Here is a 26,499-nt window from a genome sequence, read left to right as displayed (position 1 = left end):
GGACGGAGGATTGATGAGCAATAGATGCATGGGCGGAGCAGTGGATGTATGAGTGAAAGGGTGGGTGGATAGATAGATGGATATACACATGAAAGGATGAATCACTGAAAAATGGATGGATGAAAGGGAGGGTGGATGGATAAAAGGTTGAATGGATGAAAGAGTAAAATGTGCAATAGATGGAAAAGTGAAAGGGTGGATGATTGAAGGGAGAAAGGATGGATGAGTGAATGAAGGGATGGATAGATGATTGAAAGGGTAAATGAATGGATTGATAACTGAATGGATCGGTGTAAGGGAGGGTGGATGGAGTGGAGGGGTGGATTGATGGATGAGTGAAAGGCTGGTTTGATGGATGAGAAAAAGGATGAAGGGATCGATGGATGCAAGGATCCCTCCTCCTGGTTTTATTCCAGAGGTCTAGACTTCCACCTTTGTTTAGTGGCCTGGAGGAGGCACTCTTTCTGGCACAGGATGACAGCTGGCTGATTGATGCATAGCAGTTTGCCCCACCCCTTTCCTTCTCAGGAACTGGCTTAAACATTAACTGCTTCTTTTGTGGGTGGAGGCCTTTGTCCCTGCTGCTAGAGAAAAAAGTAAATAACTCGACCCAGCAGGGTGACAAAAAGCCTGCACTGTGATCCTGAGCTAAGGCAGAAAATTATGAAATCTCTGGATGGCCAATAAGCTGTACAGATATGTATTTAGACTTTACAGAGTCGTTCTTTTGACACAGGTTACACTGTACATTAGTGCAACTCTGGATCTATAGGCCAAGGGGAAATGGAGCTGTACCTTAAGGCAGCCTTTCCTAAAAGTGTATATTGGAGTGTCACACCACCAAGACAGTAAACCACACTGACTGTACCTATGTGTGTACACCCCACCCACATTTTAAGACCTATCCCAGGTCAGTACCCAACCCTGCATAGTCCCTTCTCTGCCAGTCTACCTGTGCGCAGTTCCTGGGCTATGCATGATAAGAGTCTCCTGCGCACAGCCCTCACATGTGTGTGCACATGTGTTCAAGTGTAACCAGCCAAGTGCCTCATACCCTTTGCTGCACCACTGCAGCCTTATCTGAAATGGCGGACACTGGTGGTAGAAGTGTGCAGTCCATTTATCATGAGTTTACTGTGGGTGAGTCTCATTTAATGAGGTGCCATCCCAGTAAAAGTTCTAAAATCAGGTGATCAAAGAGCTGATGGGCAGAAAATATCTTGCTACAGTCTCTAACAGTACTTCTTCCATTCATATGAGATAAAATACATTTTTTTCACAGGTGTAAACTAAGTAGTAGATACAGAAAATCCATAATCATGCAGTAAGCATGGCAATCACACACTGGCCTGCCTCTTACTCAGAGCATGATTTAAAATCTGGCAGACAGCCTGGCATCCTGACAGATAAGCAGAGGCTATGGCCTCGATCCCCTTGGCAGTGTGCTGCCCATAGACTTTTGAGATCCTCATGTACCTGTCAGGGTGTTCTGTGCTTTCAGTGCAGCAAGTGATACGGCAGCTCTAATGAAGGCAACTGCCCTTATCTGAGGGGAGCCATAATTTGTGTCATCAAAGTATTTTGTTTTGCAGAAACAAACTCCCAAAGCAGGAATTTGCTCTTGCAGAACAAAATAACAGTGGTCACTACCTGTATGCATCTTTCTTACTACACGTAGGGGCTATTGTGTGATTTTCATACCAAAGACTGCCATTTCTACATAGATGTACCTTGACGAGATGTACAACTTTAAGATGTGCAGATGTGGAGGTAAGAATAGTTACTCTGTACTTACCTTCATATAGTTGCCTTCACAATATTTTGACACTTGATAATCTGGGTGCAATATCTTGACCTACAACCTCACAATAAAGATACTTTAATCACCCCACATTCAATAACTATATTCCACTAAAATAAAGATCTGCCCACCACCTCACTCAAGTTTAGTACTTCACCATAGCAAAGGTCTTTCCACAACCATAACCAAAATATTGTATGATAGTGTTGTGGTATGTCTCCTTTATCGTTCGGGATCCCATTTGGTCATATAGAATGGAAGTTTCTGGGGTCACTGGAAATCTAGTGTAATCAAAGGATCTGGCAATTGAGAATCAAACACTGATGTGCCTGCATTTTTATGGCATAATACAAGCCCATAATAAGACCTACTTAATGACACTACACCTGTGTGTGAGCATTCGTGGAATTTGAACTAAGCAATTAGCTTAGCAGTTGCTGCCCGTATTGGGGGGGTCTTCAATTTTACTCTACAGGTGAGAGGAAACAGTCCATATTCATAGACAGATATTCAATGTTGCAAATACATGAACAAAGGCACTGTGAAATGTTAAACTCTTGAACCATGGGCAATACGTGGGTAGGTGATGCTGGATTTAGGGACGGATCTTAATGCTGTACAGTAACTGAACTGGGTTCTGATTTGGGGGACAGATCTTATATGTTCTACAATAGGTGAAAAGGAGTTCACCAAGTCTGGAGAACAACTCTTAACTCTCTATAAGCTAATGGATAGGCAAGTGTTTTGGGGTGTTAATTACAAATAAAAGATGAGGGGGATGCTCGAACACAAATTATGTACAGGAGATGGGCAGGTTTTTTTTTGTCATAAGTTATGTTATTGGTAAAGATCGTGCTGTTATATCAAACTGATCTTTTCCCAAGTGGAAAGACAGATTTGGGGGGGTTGATCTTGACTGCTAAGATGGGTAGTAAAGTGCGGAGAGTTTTTGAAACCTGATCAGATGTGCCAGATATTTTACCTCTAAAGACTTACGCAAGAGGCTTTGCTGCAAGCTCATGTGCGCCAATGCGCTTTTCAGAAAATGTCATATACAGTACATTTTCAAGTTAGTAGCCACTGCCATTTATAGCTTCTTGCTGCGGGTTTTAGTGGAAGGCGTTCAGTCAGTTGCAAGGTACATAAGGTTCAGAAGTATACACGTATGTCACTCGAATATATAATGAATCAGTTTGTTGAATCAATTAGTCTCTATTCGGTTACCACTTCTTTTATGTACCCCTTAAAGAGGGTTCTTTCTGGATAATGAGAACTTGGAGACCACAGTTTATTAAACTTAAAGAATTAGCTGCCTTCCTATCGCAAGTGAGGCAACTTGTATCCACCATGGCATCTAGCATTGGGTGTGAAATGTTTTATTTCTATGACCTTTTCATTTAACCTTTGAGAGATGAAGATGGTGAGTCGTGGAATTATGAACAGCAACTACAACATAAAGGTGCATAGCCTCAGAACATGTTTTTTCTAAAAAATTTGCCCTCGATGTTTTAATAACATCCTTAGCAATTTCTTAGCAACGAAGACATTTGTACATTTCAAGAATCATGCAGGCCAAGTCATTAATTCAGTGAAGCAGTGATTATCTCAGGCTGAACAGAGGTTGGGCCTGGGGCTAGGGTGTATGCTTGCTCTTGAGGGCTAGATCAGGTTTTTGCTGACCTTGCCGATCATAATGAGGATTACTGGTGGGCGTTGGCTTGGAATGTCTTCTATAAGTACGCTTTACATCTCCTCTATTAATACGTTCTTCGGCCTGCTGCACCTTTTCCATTTTTGTCACTTGGGTAAGCTGAGATTATTTTCTGGTTTTTCTGCATATCTTCAATGTTCAAGTAAAGCTGGTGTTTAGTGCCTTTCCCCTGAGGAACCCCTTTTTTTTCAAAATGGGAGTCAACAAATGGAAAACGCCTATTGCGCATAAAATGCAGGTGCAATATGTTTTTGAGTTGGGCAGCCACATATTGTGATTATGAGTGCATGCGCATTTACCTATTGTAAGGTAGCCCGATGTGTAAATGACATTTAAAAATATATTTATAGGTAAAGAACAGAGTATGTTTACAAATATTTTTCTTATTGTAAAATTTGTAGGGATAACTTGTAGTAGAGAAACATGCCAGAGAACAGCTAAACATAAAGCACAACACATAGTATAGCTTAGGCAGCTAGGAGTCACAAGATAAGGATACAGAGAATAGGAAGAATATTTAATGGAGACCGGGCACTAGTAGAATTTATGTTGGTCGGGAGACATTCAGACTGGAGAACAGAACTGATGCCATGCGATTGGGAGACCAGAGGATAGAAGACAACATGAACTGAACATGAGATGAAAAGAGAGCTAAAGACATGAGATAGAAGAGAAAGGGGCTAGGAGATTTGAGACATAGACTTGTGGATAAGGGATGGAAGACAAAAAGGAAGAAGTTTTGAAGACAGGAGACTTAGAGATGGGAGTAAAGAAAAGAATATTCACAGGAAACAGGAGATTTATAGAGGGGGGAATGGAGGCTTGGTGAGAGGTACAAGAACAGAATATCAGGAAGACAGGAGACAGAGTCTTGGAAAGGAGAAGATAGAGAGAAGAGATGGAGAACAAATGACTGGAAAGGAGGAGGGCGTGATCACATGGGCATGGACTTGGAAAAAGGTAGACAGCAGATCAAGAGGACCCACGACCACACAGCAGAATCAAGAAAACTTAGAAAAAGGTAGGACATAAGCCAGAACAAGAAGAGAATTAGTGACTGTTTAAGTGGAGTCAGAACACTTCGGAAACTGAAAAACAGAACATAGGGGAGAAGAAGCTAGGAGGGAAGGGACTTAGTAGACCCACCAATAAGACTTTGCCATGAGAGCACTAAAGTCAGGAGATTCTGACACGTGAGTAAAATGCTTTAAATCAGTGCAAAATATGGCAGATCATTCGATTCAGAAAGAGGCAAATGCTTCAGTAGGGCAGCAGGCAGAGTGGCATAAAACATCCAAATGGCAAGCTGTGATATATAGTGAAATTCACAAAATGTGTAATTCTTGTGCACAGTGAAATCTCCTTTGTACAGTGAATGTCTTAAGAAAACTCTTAAAAACGTTGCTGTTCTAAGAATGAGTTTCAGTTTTGTTCAGATACTCGCTGTTTATTTTAATACATTGGGTATGTTTGCTGGTGATTATGATGAACCGAGATCAGCATTAGGACGAAGTTTAGACTGACTGACGCCAGGCCTTATAGACGCCTGAAAACTTGATCACCTGATCCTGTGCAATTTATTGAACACTGGAACTGCAATGATATTGAGAGCTGTGTGTACCTTTGTGAACTGAACACAAAATGTGTTTGGATTATTTATCTAGTAATGTAAACAATATCATTTTTCTGGCCAGTCCCTATATCACAAAATGTTAATATCATTCTTTAACACAGCTACTGTAGTATCTGAATCGCTGAGGAAAAACTCCATAACTTCAAAACGCACATAAAAACCGTGATTAATAGGTGGGACTCCCCCAAACGCTTTTATTAAAAGCGAAAGGTCATAAAACCTCTTCATTTATTCTTGGGCATATTTAAAAAAAAAATTGAACACAGATGTCAATTATGACCGACATCGTAATGGCCCTGATGTGCTGATTCATAGGCAGACTTTTAACATAGCATTGTATTGTGTGTGTGTAATCAACCAATTCATAGTAAACACACACTGGATTTTACTACATCATCTTATTTAATTGTTAAGTCATATAAAATACCTTTTCCAACAGAATGGTACTTTGTCATAGGAAAAGAGCAAATTCCTACTATTTTCTGCAGGGTTCTCAGAGACCTTCTAGACCAATTATTGTATTTTTTTTAAAGTACAGAAAGGTTTCAACATGGTTTCGATTCAATATAACACAGTTTCTGTAGAGTTTATGACAATGTTTTCCTGGACCAAAGTATATAACAGCTATTCCAAATATTTACACGTTTTTTCATTCAGAAAAAAAAACATTTTAGTAAAGGTAGTTGATGAGAAGTTGTAGAAGTTGGTCAATGAATCCTAAATCACTTAGAACTGGTACATAGACCTTGGCAAATGCATGAATTGACATGAGGCTAAATATTAGATGTTGTTAGGAAGGTCTATTAGTCTGGGGTCACTTGATCTTGTCTTGGGTGAGATAGTTATTCTGTGTATGAGTAGGGGATGGCTGCAGTGATCATCGGAAGGAAGGTCTGGGATATCTGATAATGATAAATATCACTGTTGTGCAATCAGCTGATAACTGATTGTTCCTAAGATGCTGGTCAGAAAGCGGTACATATAAATATGTGTGTGTGTGTTCTGCTTTCCGTCAGTTGCATAAGTGTAGTATTATGTCTGCTGCAGGTTTTAGAGGGTGAACTTCATTTGTACTGAGGGGGGTCATTAAGTAAAACACTGTGCTATTGTGATTCGAAATATAAATGTAGCCCAAGTGGAGTTACCACACCACTGGAGCTCAAACCTCTCCTGAGGTCCGCAAAAAGCAGAATATGGATGTTTGCATGCACATTTCACGTCCGTTTTTTTTCCTGATGCAAAAGGTGCAGGCAAAAACCCATGGTGTGCACTTAGAGTGCCAAGTTTAATAATCCAGTAGTGTAACACAAAATGAAGACCCCAACCCTCAGAGTGTGAAGGAGGACCCTGATTATCCAATACCTCACAGAAATATTAATTGGCTGGGGGCTGTATGGGGTCCCTTAGGGCAAGAAGTGGGGTTTGTTCAGGGCTTAGAAAGAGTTATGCAGCGGTTTTTTCCCAGTTACTCCCTTCTATTGGAGGCCAGTAATGCATCCATAGAGTCCTCGGATAAGAGTACTGAGCGAGACCATTTCATTTCCTAATATCTTTCTTTTAAACTTCATGCTAACTGAAAAGTTGCATGAGTAGACACTACATTTTACTCTTACTTAGAGGGGGGGGGGGGGGGGGGGGGGGGCTGAATCCCGTGATACAATATGTATATCTGATGCAAAAGAGATTTTCGGAAGATTTTACTGACAACAGTAGAGCTTGTGCTTTTCAAGAAGCTGCACAGTAAGAGATTAGTGCGAATGAATGATCAGAAAGAGGTGGGTGGAGTTCGCCTGGGTGCTTGCTCTGTTGAGGCTTAGATCTGGTTTTTGCTGGTTCCCTCTGCCCTTCTGGGATTGACACGGGGCGTTGGCTTGGAATGTCCCTTTCGCTCTTGTCTTTAGCCTGCTGCACCCTTTCCAGTTTTGCCACTCACCTACAGAATGGTTATTTTCTTAAGCTGGTTTAAGTAAATGATGCTTTCAACGCGCCAGTGAAGTTAGAACTGTGAGCCTTCCACCCAAAGAATCCAGTAGTTAACATCAAATGAAAAACCCTTTTCTGTATAAAACTTGCGTTCTTTAGTATATACCTATTATTCAGATTTAGATTTGTGGGCATTCACACTCACACATTTAAGGGCGTGGTAATTTCCAAAATCTATTTGTATATAAACATTTCTTTACAATTATTTTTCTTTCGGTAGTGTTTGTAATGATTACAGATACCTGAGAAGCATGAGGGAGTCCAGGGGGCTATCAGACAGAAGGATACACTAAGGCTTCGAGAAGTTACAAAACTACTTAAAGAAAAGAAGAGAGGCGAGAAAATGAATGGTGAAATATGATAGCGGGATATATTGAACCATGTTAAGAGAAAAAAACACAATGCCTTAAAGAGGATGGGAGACACGGATAGACTTTGAAATAATGAATGATGACAGTGTGGCAGAAAATAAGAACAACGGAACACGTTAAAGAGTAGAGAAGGACAAAAGCCATTTTATCTGGTGGGCAGGATCAAAGAGGACAAACTGGCAGAAGATGATGAAGACGATGATTAAGATACTAGGGGGCATATTTAAGGCCCCCTAGCTTAATCTTAGCACCACCATAGCGTACTTTTTTGGACGCTAAGGTGTCGCTAAAGTGAATTTCCTGACGCGCTATATTTACAAAGTGGCACAATGCATGCATTGCGCCACTCTGTAACCCCTTGCTCCACATTATGCCTGTGCCAGGCATAACATATGCAAGGGGGTGTTCCAGCTGCGTGTGAAGGTGTGATATACTCCTCAAACTTTTTTACATTTTCACTAAAATGTCACAAGTTTTGAAAACTTTGCAAAGAATGAAAAGTCTACATTTTGAGAACAAAACCAACAAAAATATGTTTCATAGAAAAAAATCTTCATAATGTGAGAACATTATCTCCCAAAACTGATCTTGCAATAAATTTCACTCACAAGCAAAGCTAAGCAAAGTTTACAAAACTTTGCAAACTTCACAAAGTGCAAAGTTTATAACGTCAGACAGACTGAAGAACTCATGATGAGGTGACATATCACTTTGAAGCGGGATGATAGAAGATCAGGGGAGGGAGTCTGGAAAACTGGAGACTTGAAGACACAATATAGCAGCGTCAGAAATTGGATTATTGTTTGTAGTGGGTGACTGTCTACCGCCAGGATTAATAAAACCTTCTCTCACAGTGAACCCTCAAAGCACTAAATTAACCTGAGCTCAACCCCTGGTAACTCTGGCACAGAACAGACAGGCTTAATGTAGGGCAATGTGTAAGGTATTTATGTAGTACATAAACGGTAATGATGTTAAAACAGCAAGTAATAAAACTCCCATATCGAACTGAAAATGAGAGTACAATTTAATAAACAAAATAACACCATAATGAGAAAAATCACAGAAGGGGAGTTGGAAAAATATTTTTTTAAAGTTTTGAGTAGAAATAGAGTCAAAATGGACAAACCCCCAATAGTAATCAAAGATGGTGATAGACTGGGACCTAGGAGCAAATGAGGCTGGGAGTTGGATACATCAACTCTGTTTGTCTTACTCAATAATTTTACCTTCCGACTTAGCCTTTATAGTGTCAGCCATCCACTTAAGTACACTTTTAAGGCCCTCAGGACCTCAGGGGCACAGGTGCTGGAAATATGGGGGGGAGGGAGACTGCAGCGCCCCCAAAACAACAATGCTGCATTTCTGAAGATGACTTTAAATGTTTTTTTTATCTTTTCACATTTGCTATGTGTGCAAAGGCAGAAATCAAATGGAAGCCTATGTTTCCCGAAAATTGCTGCTTTTTCTTTTAACATGGAGACTGGTGTTTACTGTTCTTTCTCTTCCTCAAAGTGGCAGGATTTTGTACAGTGAACTATGTGACAATCATGCTGGTAAGAGCGGTACAATGTAGTTTTCTTTTAACACATAAAACAAAAAATACCTATAAAAGCACTGTACACGTATGTCAAAATAAATAAACAGGAAGCTCAAATGAAAAAGGTTGCTTTCTAATTCTGAAGAGTGGCGAAAACAAAGATTTTAATAGGATCAAAACTAATCAAGACACTTTACTTGGCGATGAGCAAATTGTAAATATTTGCAGAAAAATCAGTTTCCACACATTATTGTTTCTGTGCAAAATAGTTTTATCGGTAAAGCAGTATGTCTGTGCAAATATAGTGGTCATTTCAAGGAAAATGTGCTGCCGATAAATGACAGCGCATTACCACATAATGCTTTAGTACTACTTTAGTAACCTATTTGTGACAGTGTGCTCCTAAAAGCAACAGAAGCAACATACTACACCCTTACCACTGTCCTGCTGAATGGATGTGACTCATTTACCACACCTGTTTGTGTGATGCTTGGATTTTTCCTAATGAGCTTAGTGATGTAACATTGATGGCAACACCCCTAGTATGAAAATGGTTCCACCACCACTACACAGTAGAGGCACTTAGAGACTCACAGACTGTTGAAGTCAGGCAAAGGCCAACTGCAGGGTCCAGTTGCCACTAGTCAGCTGAGTACTTCCAGGAAGGGCCTCTTGCAGCTTGCTGTCCCTGCAGCCACACCAGAGGCCATCCAACTAACCTTTGGAATCCTCTTCTTTGTCATGGGAAGCAGGTCAACTCGTTCATGGCTCCTTGCAGGTCACAGACAGCAGGTCCAGTGCTCTTTTGAGTGTTGTAGGGAAGTCGGGTGAGCGACCAGCTTTGTGGGGTTCACCAGCCTGTGGGTGATAGGCTCCCTAAGTCACTCCTATTTACTCTCTAACCAATAAAGTAAAGGTTCTCAGGTCCTCATTAACCTGCTCTTTAGTAGTTTCTTTTCCTTTACTGCAAACAATATGCAATGTGTTAGAGCAAATCCAAGATGGCATGGTCTTCGGTCATACTAAACATGGGCTCCGAGGTTCAGGGTGTGCGTGGGGAGTGTACTATGGTAATTGTAGTATCCTCGACACACCTAACACTAAAATAGTTTGAAGTAGGCATTGTACCCACATCAAACCCAGAGACAGAAGTCTGGTAGGACAAAAGCAATGTCCTTCATCAACCAGACAGTATCTACCAGAATTGTTTCTGCATGTTGTTCTTTCCCTTTCAAGTGTACCCCAAGTGTTACATGTGGCTCAACAGGCATGTGAAGCAGGATTTGACACTGTGCTATCAAAAGGAGGCCTACAGCACCAACCCTGCATATTCTGTTAAGATCAGAAGAGTCATCTCTACCCATTCAGGTCAGCCTATTGATTGCTCTTGGGAGACATTTCACACCTCGTTTATACCTATTCAATGTTGAGCACAGGCTGTGCGAAGCTGGAGTGTTAGTGTAAATTAGTCTTGAGGGACTTTGCGCAAGGAAAAGCTGACTTTTTAAAAGTTACTTTTTTGATTATTGATTACAAATCTGACTTGAAGATTGAATTGTATTTTAATAACTATTAAAAATAGTTGAATAATTATTTTTCTAGCTGGTCCCATTCCAGAGACACAATATTAGTATTTTACTCTGTATTCTGGTTTTCTACATAGGAAAGCTAGGTGTGACACAGTGAAAATAGCTTTTGGGGCCTTGTCATTATAGGGATATGTTAAGATTAATTTTCTAGTTGAAGTTTCACTTCAAAATACCAAGTGCCCTAAATTGTGGGCTACAAAATCTACATAAAGGTGACTTTGTATTATTTCAAGGGGAAGTTTTACTTGTCAAAAGGGGTCATTTTAATAGGTCAAACTGCAGGTTCAAATTACAGCAGCGAAGCTACTATTGTAAGCAAGGGTGCCTGCGTTGGCACTAGGCAGCAACAAGTGCGTCAGCGCAGGTAGAGAGCTGAAGAGTGCCATAGCTTACCAGATGAAGCACTTAGCCCACTCACCTTCATGCAGTGTAGCGACTTTGCTTGCTGCCCTTTGTGGCATTCATTTCTTTTAGTACAATGCCACCCAAGATCAGCAATGGGGTAGAAAATAGGACCGACTGAAATCTGGCCAGTGAGGAGCATGAACACCTATTTCTGTGCAGCTCCTACTAGGGAAAACACTGGAACTGCAATGATAAAGATACCTATACACATCTTTGCAAACTGACTTCTTAAGTGTTCCCTTTGTAGAAAACAATATACTTTTCTAATAGGTATTTTTCAATGGACTGTCAAACAACATTTTCCCCACATCATTTGATACATGATTACTATACACTGGATAGCGCTTGAAAATAAATGCCATATTTATGCTGAGTGTAGTTTCCCTGTCTGAGAAACTAATTCTTGTAAGTGAAGGATCTTAACATTTCTTTACACATCTTTGGTATAGTTTCAAAAGGGATAAACATAACTACCTTTCATGAACTTTGGCATTGTGCTCCTAGTGAGGCGATTCTTAAATATGTATCTAGGATGGCATCACAGTACAAAATAACACAAAATATGGCAATTTCTGGTGGCTCTATCTTGGTTTTCAGGATGAGTGTCGGCTATTAATCTAACAAGGCACTGGACATTCAGGTCGTCTTTAAATGAGCCCTACTTGTGATTCACAAAGATAAATGAACTTGCGAAGGTGCAAGAGATGGAAAAGCTGGGTTTGAGGACAAATGTTTGTAAAGTATGTACACTGGCAAGGGCTTGAGCCGCGTAAATATTCCTGCACAGATTTAGTAGCTAGGGCCTCAACATTCTATCCAGGTGCCGGGCGCAGACCAGAGATTGGGCAAACCAAAGGACTCCCTACCATCTCTACACCCAATAACCATATTTATAAGCAATAACAAACATGTCAATCAGTGGCCTTTTAACACAACTAAACTATATTTTGCATTGGAGTACTGGCAGGGTTTCTGTTCAAAGTGAATCATTCTAGTAGTTACTAGCAACCTCTACCTTCCAGTATAAGCAGGCAAGATCTCCCAGGATAAGAGCACAGCTGCAAAGCTGTTCTCTCTGCCTCCTGCGGCTATCAACATCTTCAGGGTCCAGGGCCCAGGCAGCAGGCCACTGTAACTTTAGTGACCCATGAAAGCACATTCTGTAATAGTGTCTATTTTAGCATGTGTAATAGTGCCTTCTCGCTCTCATTGGGTAATCACATGTTTAGGAGGAGAGGTGGACAAGCAGTAAGCCAGTAAGACCTAATGGTGAGTGGAACTCACGGAGTTTCACTCAGCAGAATTACATAAAAACTCCACAAGATACCATGGCGTTCCATGAATGGGCAGAATTTGGGCATCGTGCTACTCAGGCTTATTTTTAGTGCTGGGAGCTTGGTCCACACTGTAAAATGAGTGTGAACGGCACCACACGGTGGGGTAGATTGCACTGCTTCTTTCTGCCACTCCAGTTCTACTCGAATGTCGGCTTTCTCACTGTGATTGGTTGTGACCTGTTGTGACCGCCTGAATTGAGAAATCTCGCCAGGAGGCATTATAGGGCCTGAAAATCACGCTAGAGATGCAAATACTCGGTCTCACCATCTTAACGTTGGCGGGCCATGTGCAATAAAAAAAACTCTGCCGCGTGGATGTTGGAAGAGTTTTGCCAGAACTCTGCACTCCAAGTAAAACGAAGAGGTGGCAAAGCTCTGTGAGCTCTGCGGGCAGAGTGGAATTTTTCGCCCACTCCTAGTAAGAACCTGAGTGGGCCAGAATAAGAACCAAGAGCCGCCCTGGCAAATCTGATCTGGCTACCTGTCTACTGCTCATAACCAGGGAGTACAGCGATCAAGCGAGTCTGGCCAACACTCCAGTCACCAGACACTGAATGGCGAGGCATGGGCTGGCCCTATCAGGCATTTCCTCAAGAGCCTATGGAAGGTTAGTGCCATGATGACCTGAAGCACTGCACTCTCTTTCTGGCCCCTGGGGGTATGTGTCGACTGCAGGCCAGGCATGACCCTATAGCAGTCCCTGCCCTCATGTAAGAGCCTAACTTGTGAGCTGGGGAGGACATCTGACAAATCTCACACTCCTTCTACAGATTCCAAGGATAGGCATTATAGTTGCTGTGAGCAGGGATAGACAGTGATTTACACCAGGCCAGACCAGAAAACAAAAGCAGGCTTGGCATTTTTAGTCACTCCAGCCCCCCTACTGCATATAACAAGTAAGAGAGGTGAAGGTATGGGAGAACTGAGATTGGGGGGAAGAAATGTGAGTGGGCTGGAAATCAACCGAGGGCAAGGAAATATAAATAAATAAATAAAAAGTATTGCTGAGGAAAGCAGTGGATGAACTGGGTGGTGGGGAGGAGGGAGAAGTGGTCCGGTATTTGCAGCGGGAAAGCAGCGCATGAGGGAGAGAGCAACAAAACACCTGCGCACTCTTGGAGTGTTTCCTGTGGAAGGGTAATCAAAAGGATAGTAAGGAAGATATGCTGCAGTGGAGGAACAAACACAAGATGTGGACGGACAGCCAATGAATATGACGAAGGTAAATGAGAGTGACAAGAAAGCCAGCCAATGGTAAGCAGTGCGCTGGCTCCAGTACTTAATTTGTAAAGAAAAAGTGTCAGAGCCCTTGTCAGGAGACCACTGTAGCTTACATCACCCATAGCGCTACTAATGCCAATTTAGAATTTTTATGCATTAAAAATTACTAATACCTGCTACCCAGGCTATTTTTATAGCTCTGGGTGGCACATACTAGTCATTTTTAATGCACATATATTAAACAACTGTTGCTGTGTTTATCACCAAATCCGGCAAACACTACCACCATGTGGCTAACTGTCATAAGTTCTTGCATTGACAATTGAGTACTGGTGCTGAGCACCAGAAACTACTGGCTCAAATTAAGCACTGGCTGATTCTTTGGTAGAGATCTGTCAACAATAGGCAGCTAAATTATTTCGTTCAGTGAAACCAAAAAATCTCCCTGCTATAAACGTAAAAAACACATTCTGGAACTTGCAACTAGTTGAAAGAAATATTGAAACTATTCAAGTGAAAAAATAACAATAGTTGGGCTCAGTTGACCTCTGAGCCTTTGCGGTACATCCAATGTAGTTCATTGTAAGGCCAGTGGGACATATTTTATCATTTTAACATTTTGGTTTGTTCCAGTTGTGATGAAATGTCATGCTCTCTTCTTCTTCCTTCCTCCTCCTTCCCGCGATATCCTACTTCCGTTCCATCTATCTACTGGTCCTATTTTACTTGCTTCTTCACACTCATCAGCATTTGGTCCTCGGTAGCCCTTGAAAGAAACAGCTTTTGAGTAGAAATAAAATGATACAGAAAAATCACGTTAAAATAAAAAAAATATAGTGAGGTATAGCTCAGTTAAGATTATTTTGTAACTTTTCATGCTTGGTTCCACCGGTTCCTGCACTACTGTCTCGTATTTCCTTCACCCAAAATACTCGTTGTTTGTCTTTCAGGAGATAGTCGATATGTCAAAAGTGGTCTTGGAAGATGCTCTCTTATTCCTAATTGACACCTTTCGGAAGTACGCAGACACAGACAGTGATAAAACCACCTTGAGCACAAAAGAGGCTGTGAGGCTGATCCAGACTGAACTGCCAATCTTCTGCGGGGTGAGTAGCATGTGGATTCCCTAACCAAGCACTGGCAATATGTGGCGTGGATTGGGAGCTAGGTTGTTTCAGGCAATTCAGACATTGACATCATTTCTCCAAATGCTGGATGGGACAGATGTGACTTCATACATTTGATGACATGTCACAAGTGATCTGTTGGTCCACTTTACCGCTTGACAGCCCCTATTTGCTGCTGAGTGGATAAGGCAGGGCAAAGAGTGGAAAAATGGAAAACAGTCACCCCTTAGAAACAATACACACTGCAATTGAGGTACTGTTTGCAGATTCTCATGCTGACCTGCGCTAAACAGGCAAATTAAGGGACAGAGAAAAAGTCCCTCGCTCTAAACTGTCTTTTCAGTTTTTTACTTGAGCTCTGCCAATGAAATAAAGCTTTCTCCTGCCTCTCCTGAGTTGGCAGTGGTGCATGGACCTGCATTAGCAGAGCAGAGCTGCCACATTGCAATTCCCCGTGTCCACTTACCATACATCTTTGTTAGTTTGCTCTTTTGTGAAGAGTTTCCTGACATTGTTCAGGTCACAGGTCACATATTTAAATGGAAGCAAAGAAAATTTACCATTAATCCACTTATAATATCTCTAACACAATAATTCCAGTTATGTCAACCAAGATATGTGTTGTGGGCAAGAAAGAAGTATTCTGGCCACACATTCTTTCTATTTTATCGCCAGGCAAAGGTTCAACAATGCAGGGGAGCTGGCGGTTTGAATAATATTCACATTACTTGGAAAACGGTCCCTAATATATAATAAGGAATTAATGAAAGTGATACTTTGGGATTAACCAAGGCGTTAAAGCATTATCAGTGGACACACAGTAGGGCTTGCATTGGTTGACAGTCTTTACACTTTGTCAATGGTTGTTTTGTTATGTCAAGAGTTTGAGAAAAATGTGTTAGAAGCTTCTGGCCACTCGACAATTTAAGCAATAAACATTGGCTAAAAGTAAAAATATGTTTTTTGCATCACAAAGAATACATTGCAATAGCAGTCCCTGGAACTGAAGGGAACTAGTTTGTCTGTGCATGTACTCTTTGTGAAAGAGCAGAATGATGTTAAGCTAGCCAATGTCTGAAATAGGTAGACCCTTTACCCCCACTGTAGGATGTAGTGGGCAGAAGAAAAATAGGAATGACACAACAACAGACCAATTGATGAAAAAGGCTGGCTGAACGACCGTATACGTAAGAATGTCATATATATCATTGTAGTCAAATCAAAATGTATTGGCTAACAACAAACCTAACAAAAAAAAAACACTGCTGTGATACCACAAACAGGAGGTGTCACAAGTGTGCATAGCAGAGCTATAGTTCAGGGAAATCACCACAGGAAATCACTGCTTGCTATAGATGCCCTTAAATTGCCACATTTTCATTTAGCTGATTTGTGACATTTTCACGTTTGTGATGTGTGACATTTTCACACCTTCAATGTGACATTTTGAGAGACAATTAACAATTGCCATTACACTGTCCTCAATAGCCTTGCAATTGTCTCAGCTCAGGACATCAACTATTCCCCTGTGGCCCTAAAAGACTACTGTAAGGCCCTTATTAAGGCTTCGATTTCAAGAAACAAGTGGCTCCAGCATGCAAACCTCAGATGCTTAACCACAAAACCTATGTGGTGTTTCCCTGTTACTTAGTAGGGAAGGTTTCTCATCATTGCATCCTCTGTCTACCCCAGCTCCTTCGGTAAGGTAGATGCACTGGGAGTCCAAACAGTATGAACATCAATGCCACCAGGATGTAAAAGGCATTAATGGCCAAGACCGTAGATACATAAATGGCCCTTTGTGTCAATGAGTATTTGTGGCCCCAGCCCTTACATACATTAATTTCTACAAAATGTCATGTATTTCCACACGTGCCGAAGGACCAGCGTGCCATTCAAGAGCCCTGCAATTCTCTCACTTTGCATGCCACCATCACATACGTTTTCCCACCTAAGCCACTGAGAACCTGTAAAATAGTCTAAAAAGGAACAATAGCATCTCAAGAAAGTAGACGTCTTCTCAGGGTTAATCACAGATATCAGGCAGACAGACGTCTATCGTACTGTCTCTGAGTCACCTCTAGACCCAGGATTCACTCCACCCCTATCTCCTCACTCGGTTCACATCTTCGCACTCAGATCCTGCTGCTGGACCATACTCATCCACTCTGTCTGACTCATTTTCAAGCAGCAGGCCCTGACTCTGACCAACTAATTGACTAAGCTCTTGTGCGATCACTCGGCTCATCACTCATTCTGCCTCAACATCATGATTCCCTTTCATTCGTTCACTCGTCCTTCAGTGTATCACGTCCCTTTACCTCCTTATCCTACCCATCAATCAGTTCCTAAATATTTATTCCGTCCAAACACCTGATGCAACCTCATACTCTGCTTGTCCCTTTAGCCTCATTATTTCCCCGTCTCCTTACTGTACTCTTACTCAGTTTCTAGTCCACTATCCTCCTGCCCTATCAGTTTTCACCTATTCTGCAGGTTTCCCATGTGCCCACTCTGTCTCGATAACCTCACCCTGCCTTTCACTTCTTACACTACTTGTAGTCTTCTCCCTTTACCTTTACCCCTACCTGGTCATACTCTCACCTCTCCTCTCACCTCTAAATACCTTCTATATTCTCACCTCTAAAATCCTTTCATACTCTCACCTCTACATCCCTTCTATATTCTCACCTCTACATCCTTTCCATACTCTCATCTATACATCCCTTCCATACTCTCATCTATACATCCCTTCCACACTCTAACCTCTACATCCCTTCCATACTCTCATCTATACATCCCTTCCATACTCTCACCTCTACCTCCCTTTCCTACTCTCTCCTCTAGATCCCTTTCCTACTCTCTCCTCTAGATCCCTTTCCTACTCTATCCTCTAGATCCCTTCCATATTCTCACCTCTAGATCCCTTCCATACTCTCACCTCTACATCCCTTCCATACTCTCACCTCTGCATCCCTTTCATACTCTCATCTACTCAGCCTTCCTTCTTCCATTCTACCTGCTAATAGCCTACCAGACTTGTGCAATCCCATCTGTTCATATTATCATTGCAGACGGTGAGAGCTCAGTGGCAAAACCCTATTACGATACATTTTTACCATATGATTGACAAGGTAAAATTGCACGAAAGCGTGCAAAAACCATTCCTAACTATCACCTACAAATTCTAGTAGTAAATGTGGATATAAAAATGTATAAAAGCCAGCAACACCAGTATTTGGGATTATCCGTTCTACACAACAAAATGCTATCTTGTGAGGGACCCCCCTAGGTGAAATGTATAACAAATAACTGGTGTCAACTCCTGACTTAGCATTTCTTTTCTCGATGAGAAACTCCGTGTTTCTTTTAATTTCCTGTAGATCAATAGTGATCAGTGTACCTTAGGTTCAGAAGCATTGTGTTTCCGATTATTTACGTACTCCTATCACTGGTGAAGGCCGTGATAGAACGTGATTACTTGGAGGAGACCCTACCCTACCACACTTTATTTAGCCATATATTTGTACTATTAGACCCTCCACAGTGCTCCCATTCTACTGAGGATGTGTGTCCACCCATTATACACTCCCTCTTTAGGAAGTATAGGAAGGAGTTTGCTTTTGTAATACTCCATGGATTTACTAAGGGCACGTTTATTGCCCAGCCGCCCCTCCCCCACAAAATTGTTCCAGCACTATTGCTTCACTCTGCTCATAGCCTGTCACTCAGACTTACTCTCTTCACTTTATCATTCTACTACGACTGCTCATTCTGCCCCGTCCACTCACAGTCGCCACCCTGTCATACTGCTTGTAAACTCCCACAGCCCTTACCACATTTTTCTCCTGCCCTTTTCCCTTGGTTGCTCTATCTCACTGTCCCTATCAACTGTCCTTATCATTTAATTCTCCTCCTAATCTCATGGTTTACCTACCACAAGGATGTGCCTTAACCCCACCGGGCACACACCCCTTAATCTGTCCATAATCCCTCATTCTGCTCTTACCAGTATAGCAGCCACACACCCTTCTTCCCCTCACTCTGTCTTTAATCTTGTACGCGACTCCTCATTCTGACCTACCTTTCACTTGGGTACTACTGTTTCTCTCCATTCCTACCACCTCACCTTGGAGTGACTTGTTCATTCTATGTATACCCTCTGCTTCTGCTCCACATCATTTGTCTTACTCCCTCTCACAGCTGCTATCCTCGATTTCTTCTCTTAGCTCCTCCTGTACTCCCCCTCCTTCCTGTACAGGGGGTCTACCTACACCATGGGTCCTTGTAAACATTTTCCCAGGGGCCATAAAGTTTTGTTTGTGATGTGACGTTTAAACAAAGGCTTGATTGTTTATTTACCATCATCTTAATCATAGTGCTGAGTTGAATAAACAGCAGCCTAGTCCTCCTGTTGACCAGAGGGTTACATGTAAAGGTCAGGAGGGCCGTATGCGGCCTCCTGAGTATTACTAACCTACATCCCCTCAGCCTTGGTCTCAGCACCCTTTAATCCTGTGCATTACTGTCACATCACCCATCCATGCCATACACTTAGTGCTCCCCTCAAGTTTAGGCCGGGAAACACATTCCCTGCTCTCAGCATCCAGGATTATCCCTCACTCCCTCCATGCTACACAATGTCCCATCTTCCAAACAGGGCCAGGAAATGTACTTCACCCCCTATGCATATATAGCACACTTTCTGTAGGAGCTGCCCCAAACCCACTCCCTTCAATGCTCTGAGTGCCATTTCCTCCAGTGAAGGGGAAATCCCAATATTCTTTCCCTGAAATGCACTTTGTGTCCTGTAGTGTGCAACAATGTAGGGAGTGTCTCTTCACCCCTCCTAGCCTTTTTTAAAAAACTTACTTTATTGACACTATGAATGCATACGTGGGTTACACCAGCTGAAAACTAAATGGCAAGATCTTCGTACATGTAAAACAGTATTTTCTAACAGTTTTCCGGGTATTTTTTTCTGTCTCTTGACGTTGTCACGCTTTGCAAGATTACGAGCTATATCTTCTCGTCTATGGCAGTTTTTTTCAGTTTCCCATTTGGGGTGAAGCCCACTTTTAACTTTTCAGCGTGCCGCGCAGACTAATTTAATCTCATAATGGGGAAAATAAGTATCTGAGAAGTTCTTGCGTATGCTCGTGTAGACATCTACCGCCACTGTTATGGCTCATTATTTCCGTCTGGCGCTGTCTGCATTTCATGCGTTCAGTCATGCAAATTCCGAGTTATATTTGAGACCTTTACCCACCTCAAATACATTTCAGCTGGTTGTCAGTTTAGTGTAAAGTCACACTTTGCATTCTACTTTAATATAAAACAAAGGGCAGTGATTTAAGGTTTCCTTAATCTGCAGCGTAAAAAAAATGAAAAAAATCCGATCAAAACACAATATGCTTGCCCCATTCCCTAGGTAATTAAAATGGTGGTGAGGAGCTTTTGCAGGATGGTTGCACCAGTGCAGAGTTTATGTAATGTATTCCTCTCTTTTGCCTCACACCCGAGTTTGATTCTCAGCGTACCACGCCTTTCTTTCTTTCCACGTCAGCAAAATGTAACTGAGGCAGAATGCCTGGAGATCATCGATATCATCGACACTCGCAAGAATGGCCTGATCGACTTCTCTGAGTACATCACCTTCCTGCACTACATCGCCAAGAAGTTCCATCAGGACTTGAGCGCAGCAGAAAAGAAGAAGGAAGATGCATGTATGGCGAGTCCTGCACCCGCGACACCAGCTGAGAACTGACCCCGCCTAGGCCACTGCCTCATCTCCTCCACTTCAGAGGGAAGAGAGAGTTTATAATAAAACATATGCTCAAATATTTCCATGCTTAAGCGTTTGAGTAATTGCACGCTTGGTACTGCTGGGTCGATATTGTTGACCGACTTAGACCTCGTTAAAGAAAAACAAGTAAAAGTGTTTAACATTTGTTTATTTACAGGGAGCACAGCTACCATCGGTGCAGCAGATGCACTGGCACCGGGCCTATTGGTGTGAGGGACTCACTACAGCCAATCTATGGCAGTGCTTCACTACCCAACTGGGACAAGATGCCATTGTCCTTCCTTGCATAGGGTAAAAATTGCTGTTTTCTAATGAACTCTCAGAATTTTGCATAGCACCTACATGTCACCATTTGTACTCTTCTGCAAATTGAGGGTCTTAGGGCCAGATGTAGCAACTTTGCAAATTTCGAGTTGCAATTTGAGAGTCCGAGCGACTCGCAAATTGCAACTCGCAATTTGCAATGCAGAACGGTGACGCTATGGTGTCGCAAAGCCCCACCTCATTAATATTAATGAGGTGGGTCGCAAATTGCGGCCCCATAGCGACTATGAGCACTCACGGGTATGGAGGCCTGCTGGGACCAGCAGACCTCCATGTCCGTGACTGCTTTGAAATAAAGCAGTTTTTTTTTTCAAGTGTAGCCCGTTTTCCTTAAAGGAAAACGAGCTGCACTTAAAAAAAAAAACCAAAACCTTTAGTTTCGGATTTTTTCAGGGCTGGTAGTGGTCCCTTGGACCACTGCCTACTCTGAAAAAATATTGGTGGGTCCACTCACAAAGGGGAAGGGGTCCCATGGGGACCCCTTCCAATTTGCGAGTGGGTTACCATCCACTTCAAGTGGATGGTAACTGCGACTCCATTTGCGACCGCGTACGCCGTCGCAAATGGAATTGCATACCACTGCGAGTCGCAAATAGGAAGGGAACACCCCTTCCTATTTGCGACTCTGAAATGCATTTTGCGAGTCGGTCCTGACTCGCAAAATGCATTTCTGCATAGCAAACTCCGGTTTGCGACTCGCAAACGGCGATTTTTGCCGTTTGCGAGTCGCAAACTGGTTGCTACATCTGGCCCCTGATCTTAGTCCCATGTTTTTTGGTAGGCTATTACAACATCCAGTAAATACAACTATCGAAGGGTCCGTATTTACAAAGTATGGCATTGCTGCAGCATATGGATTTTTTATGTTTTGATTAAAGGGTAGCTCGTGGAATCTAAGTGCGAGGGTTGTTAAGGCTTTGTGCTATCGCAAAGTGATGTAAAGCTACACATAAATACACTTTCCAATGCAAATGGTATTTTATGCTGGAAAGGTGTCCTATTCCCATCAAAAAAAGGAAACTTCAATTGCAGTGTGTCACTTTGTGTCAAGAAGGCATTACTAGGACGTTACTTTGGCATATCAGCACACACACACACACACATGCACACGCATAAGCTTTGACGCAAAGCTTCATCTGCTAAGACAGACACATGGGGCTTTGTGTCAAAAAGTAACACCTCCTTGAAGCAGATATTGGGATGGGGAAATGTGTTAGTTTCTCTAACAAAACCCAAGCACTGCATGTGTGCTTAAGTGCACAGTACTCATACAATGCATGAACTCATTTTGAATTTCTCCAGGCACAGGAACATGTACTGATAGGATATTCTACCAATACAAATCCTATATTACAGTGGCGGACAGCAGTTTTAGGAGGGAGGGGGGCGGGCGGGAAGCACACTCACTCTTTCACACACACACACGCATATCCATTAACAACACTCATCAACATTCAAACATACAATACACGCACGCACCAAACATTCATTAAAAAAGATCACACACACACCTTCAGCCTCGGAGGTCCCACGTGGGTTGGGACTGCTGCCTTCCCTCACTGGCTGACCTTAGGTCAGCCAATAAGGGAAGGCAGCAGTCCCAGCCTCGTCACAGATACTGCTGCCCCGACCCCACTCAGTGACGAAGTGTCACTGATTGACACTCGCCCTGGACGCTTCAGGGCTTAAACCTGAAGAGCCCAGATCGAAGTCAATGGGTGGTGCTTTCCTCGTCACCCGGGGGAGGGCCTTGAGGCACCTTTGCTGAACTGAGGTCACAGCTCCTATGGGCGTGACCTCTTCAGCCCAGCAAAGTTCAGCTCAGGCAGCCAGGAGTCTGCGCAAATCGTGCATGTTTGCTCCTAGCTGCCTGACCTGAACATGAAGAGTGACTGTCAGGTTGATCTTTGCCCAGCCTGACAGACGCTCTTCATGAGGGGCAAAAGGTGGGGGGGCGTGGCCCCTCTGCCCTAAATGACTGGCTGCGCCTGCTATACTAGACTCTGCATCATGGCACAAGGTTATACGTCAAGCCAAGCAGACCTAGTTGAGTGGCAGCATGGGGCAAGACAACACCTGCAGGTCAACTTTAGTAGATGTGTATCTCCGCTGTCTTTTCCAGTGACGGCTCCTCCACAATGGCGGAGGAGTGACGCCCCCCTGGCAAAGAGCCAGGAGATTAAAAATTAAACAATAGTTCCACTATTGTTTCATTTTCCATCAGGGGCGGGCTGCCCACGGGAGGTGGGAGGGGGAAGAGGAGAGAGTGCACATGTGTGTTTGGCCCGCCGTCTTAGGCCGGCCAAACATACATGCGCACTTAGGTTTCTCCAGCCTGGTTGTCTTTTAAAAAAAAAATTTTTTTTTTGTTATTTACCCTTTCCCCTCCGCCCCAACCCTCCTCCCCCCCTTGAACCCTACCGCCAATGAGATTTGCGGTGGCCTCCGGTGGTCTTTTCCCTCTTGTGCAATGCCGCACTGTAAAGTTGGCTGCTGCACTGTGTGGAAAAAATAGTAAATCTGGTCCTATAATTTGCTCACCAACTTTCACATCTTTTACTCATTTCTGGGCACTTCTCCTAGTTCACATTTTGCATGATTTTTCCTTTTAAAATGTGAACGGGAAAAATTACTCGATGTGCAATCCAAGCTCGTCTGCATATGTGATAATATTGGGTTAAACAGAATTTGCCATTTCTCCCAAATCAAGATTACAACGGGAGAAGGAAACAGCCTGTTAAAAAAACTAAGTGGGGCGCTATAATTTTGCAACTGAAGTGTTGCAAAATGTTTCAACTTTATAAAAAAAATCACATACAAGGAGGATTCGCAAGGTTTTTTCCCTACAAAATCTAATCTTTGCAGGGTTTTCCTTCAACTTTCATTTGCTATGTTGTCAACACTAGGAAACTAGCAAGTTTAAAAAAACATTATGAAATGGACAAGAGCTATGTGTGAATTTGCATATCCCTTTGGGAAAGCGAGAGGAGATTCTGTGTGGGTGGAAGTGAAGCACTGATTTCAATATTGCGAGAAAGGGCAAGGGGGGGTCACACGCTCCGTGTGAAGTACTAACGAGAGACAGAATGACGACGGGGGCGTAGAGAAGAATGAAAGTAACTCTGAGGAGAACAAAAGAGGAGGAAATTGATATCGAAGGAATGATGGTGAAATGAAACAGGGTTTGTGATTGAAACTAAGTACTGGATAGCCGTAGTGGGGAAACAGGAGAAGGAATGACATTTAAGACAGTGCGCCTGAGCTTGAGTGATGGCGACGAGGAGGGCACAGAGGAGGTGAGGATGTAACTCTGGGTGTATGACGGTAGCACAGGGGAGGGCACAGAGGAGGTGAGGATGTAACTCTGGGTGTATGACGGTAGCACAGGGGAGGGGTGGAAACAAAGAAGCAGCAGCTTGGTGAAGATGCACAGGGACTGTATTGAAGTAAATGCGTTGCCTAGTTTGTGACTTGCTACGACGTTGATTAGTTATGTATTAGCAGGAGTGAGAGACGATTAACCATGGAAAAGAAGATTTCGGAATCAGCCCTTCAGGAAAGAGCAGGAGATGAAACTGGAAGAAATAATCCAGTCTGGCATGTGGAAGAAGTAACGGCGGACGAGAAGAAAAGTAACGGGTTTGAGAGAGTTGTTTGCGAAACAGCTGGCACATTCAGCCCCTCTCTCCATCCAATGAGTCTGTGCCATATGAATGGGGCGTCAGTGGCAACACGTTCATTAAATGTGTCTTCCCTTACCCTCTCTTCGTCAACAGCTTTTATGCAAGGACATTCGGAGCCCAGCGAATATTTAGATCCCTCTGCCAGTACCATACAGCCTTGAAACACTTATAGGATCCAAATAATGTGGCCACATAACACCAATCCGAGTCACATTGCTGCGGCTACACTTAAAAACATGCATGGCTTTCAATACCTGTTGTATTTCGCATAAATCAATTTAACTGGCTTAGTTACCTACAGAGACAACTAACTCCTGCAGGTGGACCGAAAGCACGAAGTGAATAAAACATTTTCTAGTTTACGCGACAAGAATTTTCAATTCTATTAAGAACACGGAGGCGAGGATTATGCTGTCTCTTTCTTTTACTAAACTTTCACAGCAGCCCAAAACATTAAAGGAAAAAACTACATTTCCGAATGCACCATAATATCATGTCACGTGCTCCAATCACCCATTGTGACCTTCGTCTATAAGAGTCCTGAACCTAAACGTCACATCCTCTTTCTTTGCTGCTTGGCAGCAGATAAGTGCCATTTTGTTCTACTCTCGTGTTTTAATTGTCGATAATGCGTGTTTAATCTTATATTTACATTTGATGTAGCGTCGCGATTTCGCACGCTCTTTTAAGTCGAAGCAAGGAGCAATAGCTCAGTGGTAATGTCATCTGCCTCTGGTGCTGCAAGCTCCCTAGGACAAGGGTTTGAATCCTACCATGGCTGGTAAAAGTTGATTTAGTGCCGTATTTTAATTGTTAAATACTGTGATTACACTGGGGAGTGGAGCGGGAACACAGCACGCGCTGCGCGCAGTCTGTCTTCAGTGGCGGTATCTATTTTGACCGGCATGCGCATTTTACGAGCCGATCCATTTCTTGAAGTGTTTCTCTTCGGATCGGCTCGTAAATTGAAAGTTTAGTAAAAGAAAGAGACAGCATAATCCGAGCCTCCGGTCCTGACATAGAATCTTGTATTTTGCTTGAGAAACTAAACTACAAAGGACAAAACTGTCAATCAAGCATTTTCACGAGTAGCCCCCACAAATGTTATATACCCTGCTGGAAGAACCCAGACTTCCATTTCACAAAAGTCTTAAAAATTTATTCATTAACCCGCTCCTGTTGACTCGATTCCGACAGATCACTACCCATTCCTAGTGTTGTGAACCCATTAATTTTCGATGACACACACCATAGATTTCCTTAGCCCCCCTACAGCAGTGTGCACAGCCCTGGCCTCTGCAGAGAAAAGGAAAACTAACAGGTAGTCCCATTCTCTCCTTTGAGCGTCACTCACAGGAAAGTGGGGTTGTCAAGTATAATTATGAACCATAATTTTGACGTCTTCCTACCACCCACCACACTCCCCCGGAATCCGGATAAACACATACCTTGGTAGTATGTGATAATTAGCAATTATAATACGCTAATCCAATACAAGTCGTATTTATCAGGATTATCACTTTATTAAAGGATAGTATGTATGAAGTAATGAATATTCTTCCAAAGAACATAATATAAATTCCAAACATTCTTTATCACATTTCCCGAAACAGTTAGTCTAGGAAACTCCCTATCCTCATTGAGGCTTTCTGTATTATGCGGTTGTGTCCCTGAGTCATGTAGTACCTCAGACTCACACATGTCTACTGGAGACCTGGTGGCAGTCAGTATAGAGCCCTGAAGGTCAGCCTGTCCCTCAGTGTCTGTCATCTTTCTTCTTCCTCCCTAAATGAGGGCCACATATACCCTTTCTTGTTCTGTAGAACAGGTAGCAACACTTCTAATTCAAGCCCCATGGTGAGCGAGGGTCACAATCTAGCTACACACCAAGCTTTAATTCGAAGCATCGGAAGCAGGCGACATCTGAAAGCCCGTTAGTGCAGAAACAGGAATCCTAACACAGTTATT

The 26,499-nt window shown here is 42.7% G+C and overlaps 1 protein-coding gene across 1 annotated transcript; it reads left to right on the top strand.

Moving 5' to 3' along the window:
- The first annotated feature begins 3,495 nt into the window (after window positions 1-3,495).
- LOC138268439 (protein S100-A6-like) lies at window positions 3,496-20,563 on the top strand. Its single transcript, XM_069218063.1, has 3 exons — window positions 3,496-3,606; window positions 14,542-14,697; window positions 20,285-20,563. Exons 2-3 carry the CDS (start codon window positions 14,554-14,556, stop codon window positions 20,483-20,485), a joined length of 345 nt encoding a protein of 114 aa, XP_069074164.1. The 5' UTR covers window positions 3,496-3,606; window positions 14,542-14,553; the 3' UTR covers window positions 20,486-20,563.
- Window positions 20,564-26,499: the final 5,936 nt, after the last annotated feature.

This window comes from Pleurodeles waltl, chromosome 12 (assembly GCF_031143425.1).
Source record: "Pleurodeles waltl isolate 20211129_DDA chromosome 12, aPleWal1.hap1.20221129, whole genome shotgun sequence".
NCBI lineage: Eukaryota > Metazoa > Chordata > Amphibia > Caudata > Salamandridae > Pleurodeles > Pleurodeles waltl.
This window is presented reverse-complemented; position numbering and strand designations above follow the sequence as displayed.

Coding starts and splice junctions, on each gene's coding strand:
- LOC138268439 (XM_069218063.1), top strand. CDS start 14,554: ATGTCAAAAGTGGTCTTGGAAGATGCTCTCTTATTCCTAATTGACACC. Junction 14,698..20,284: donor AACTGCCAATCTTCTGCGGG/GTGAGTAGCATG, acceptor TTTCCACGTCAG/CAAAATGTAACTGAGGCAGA.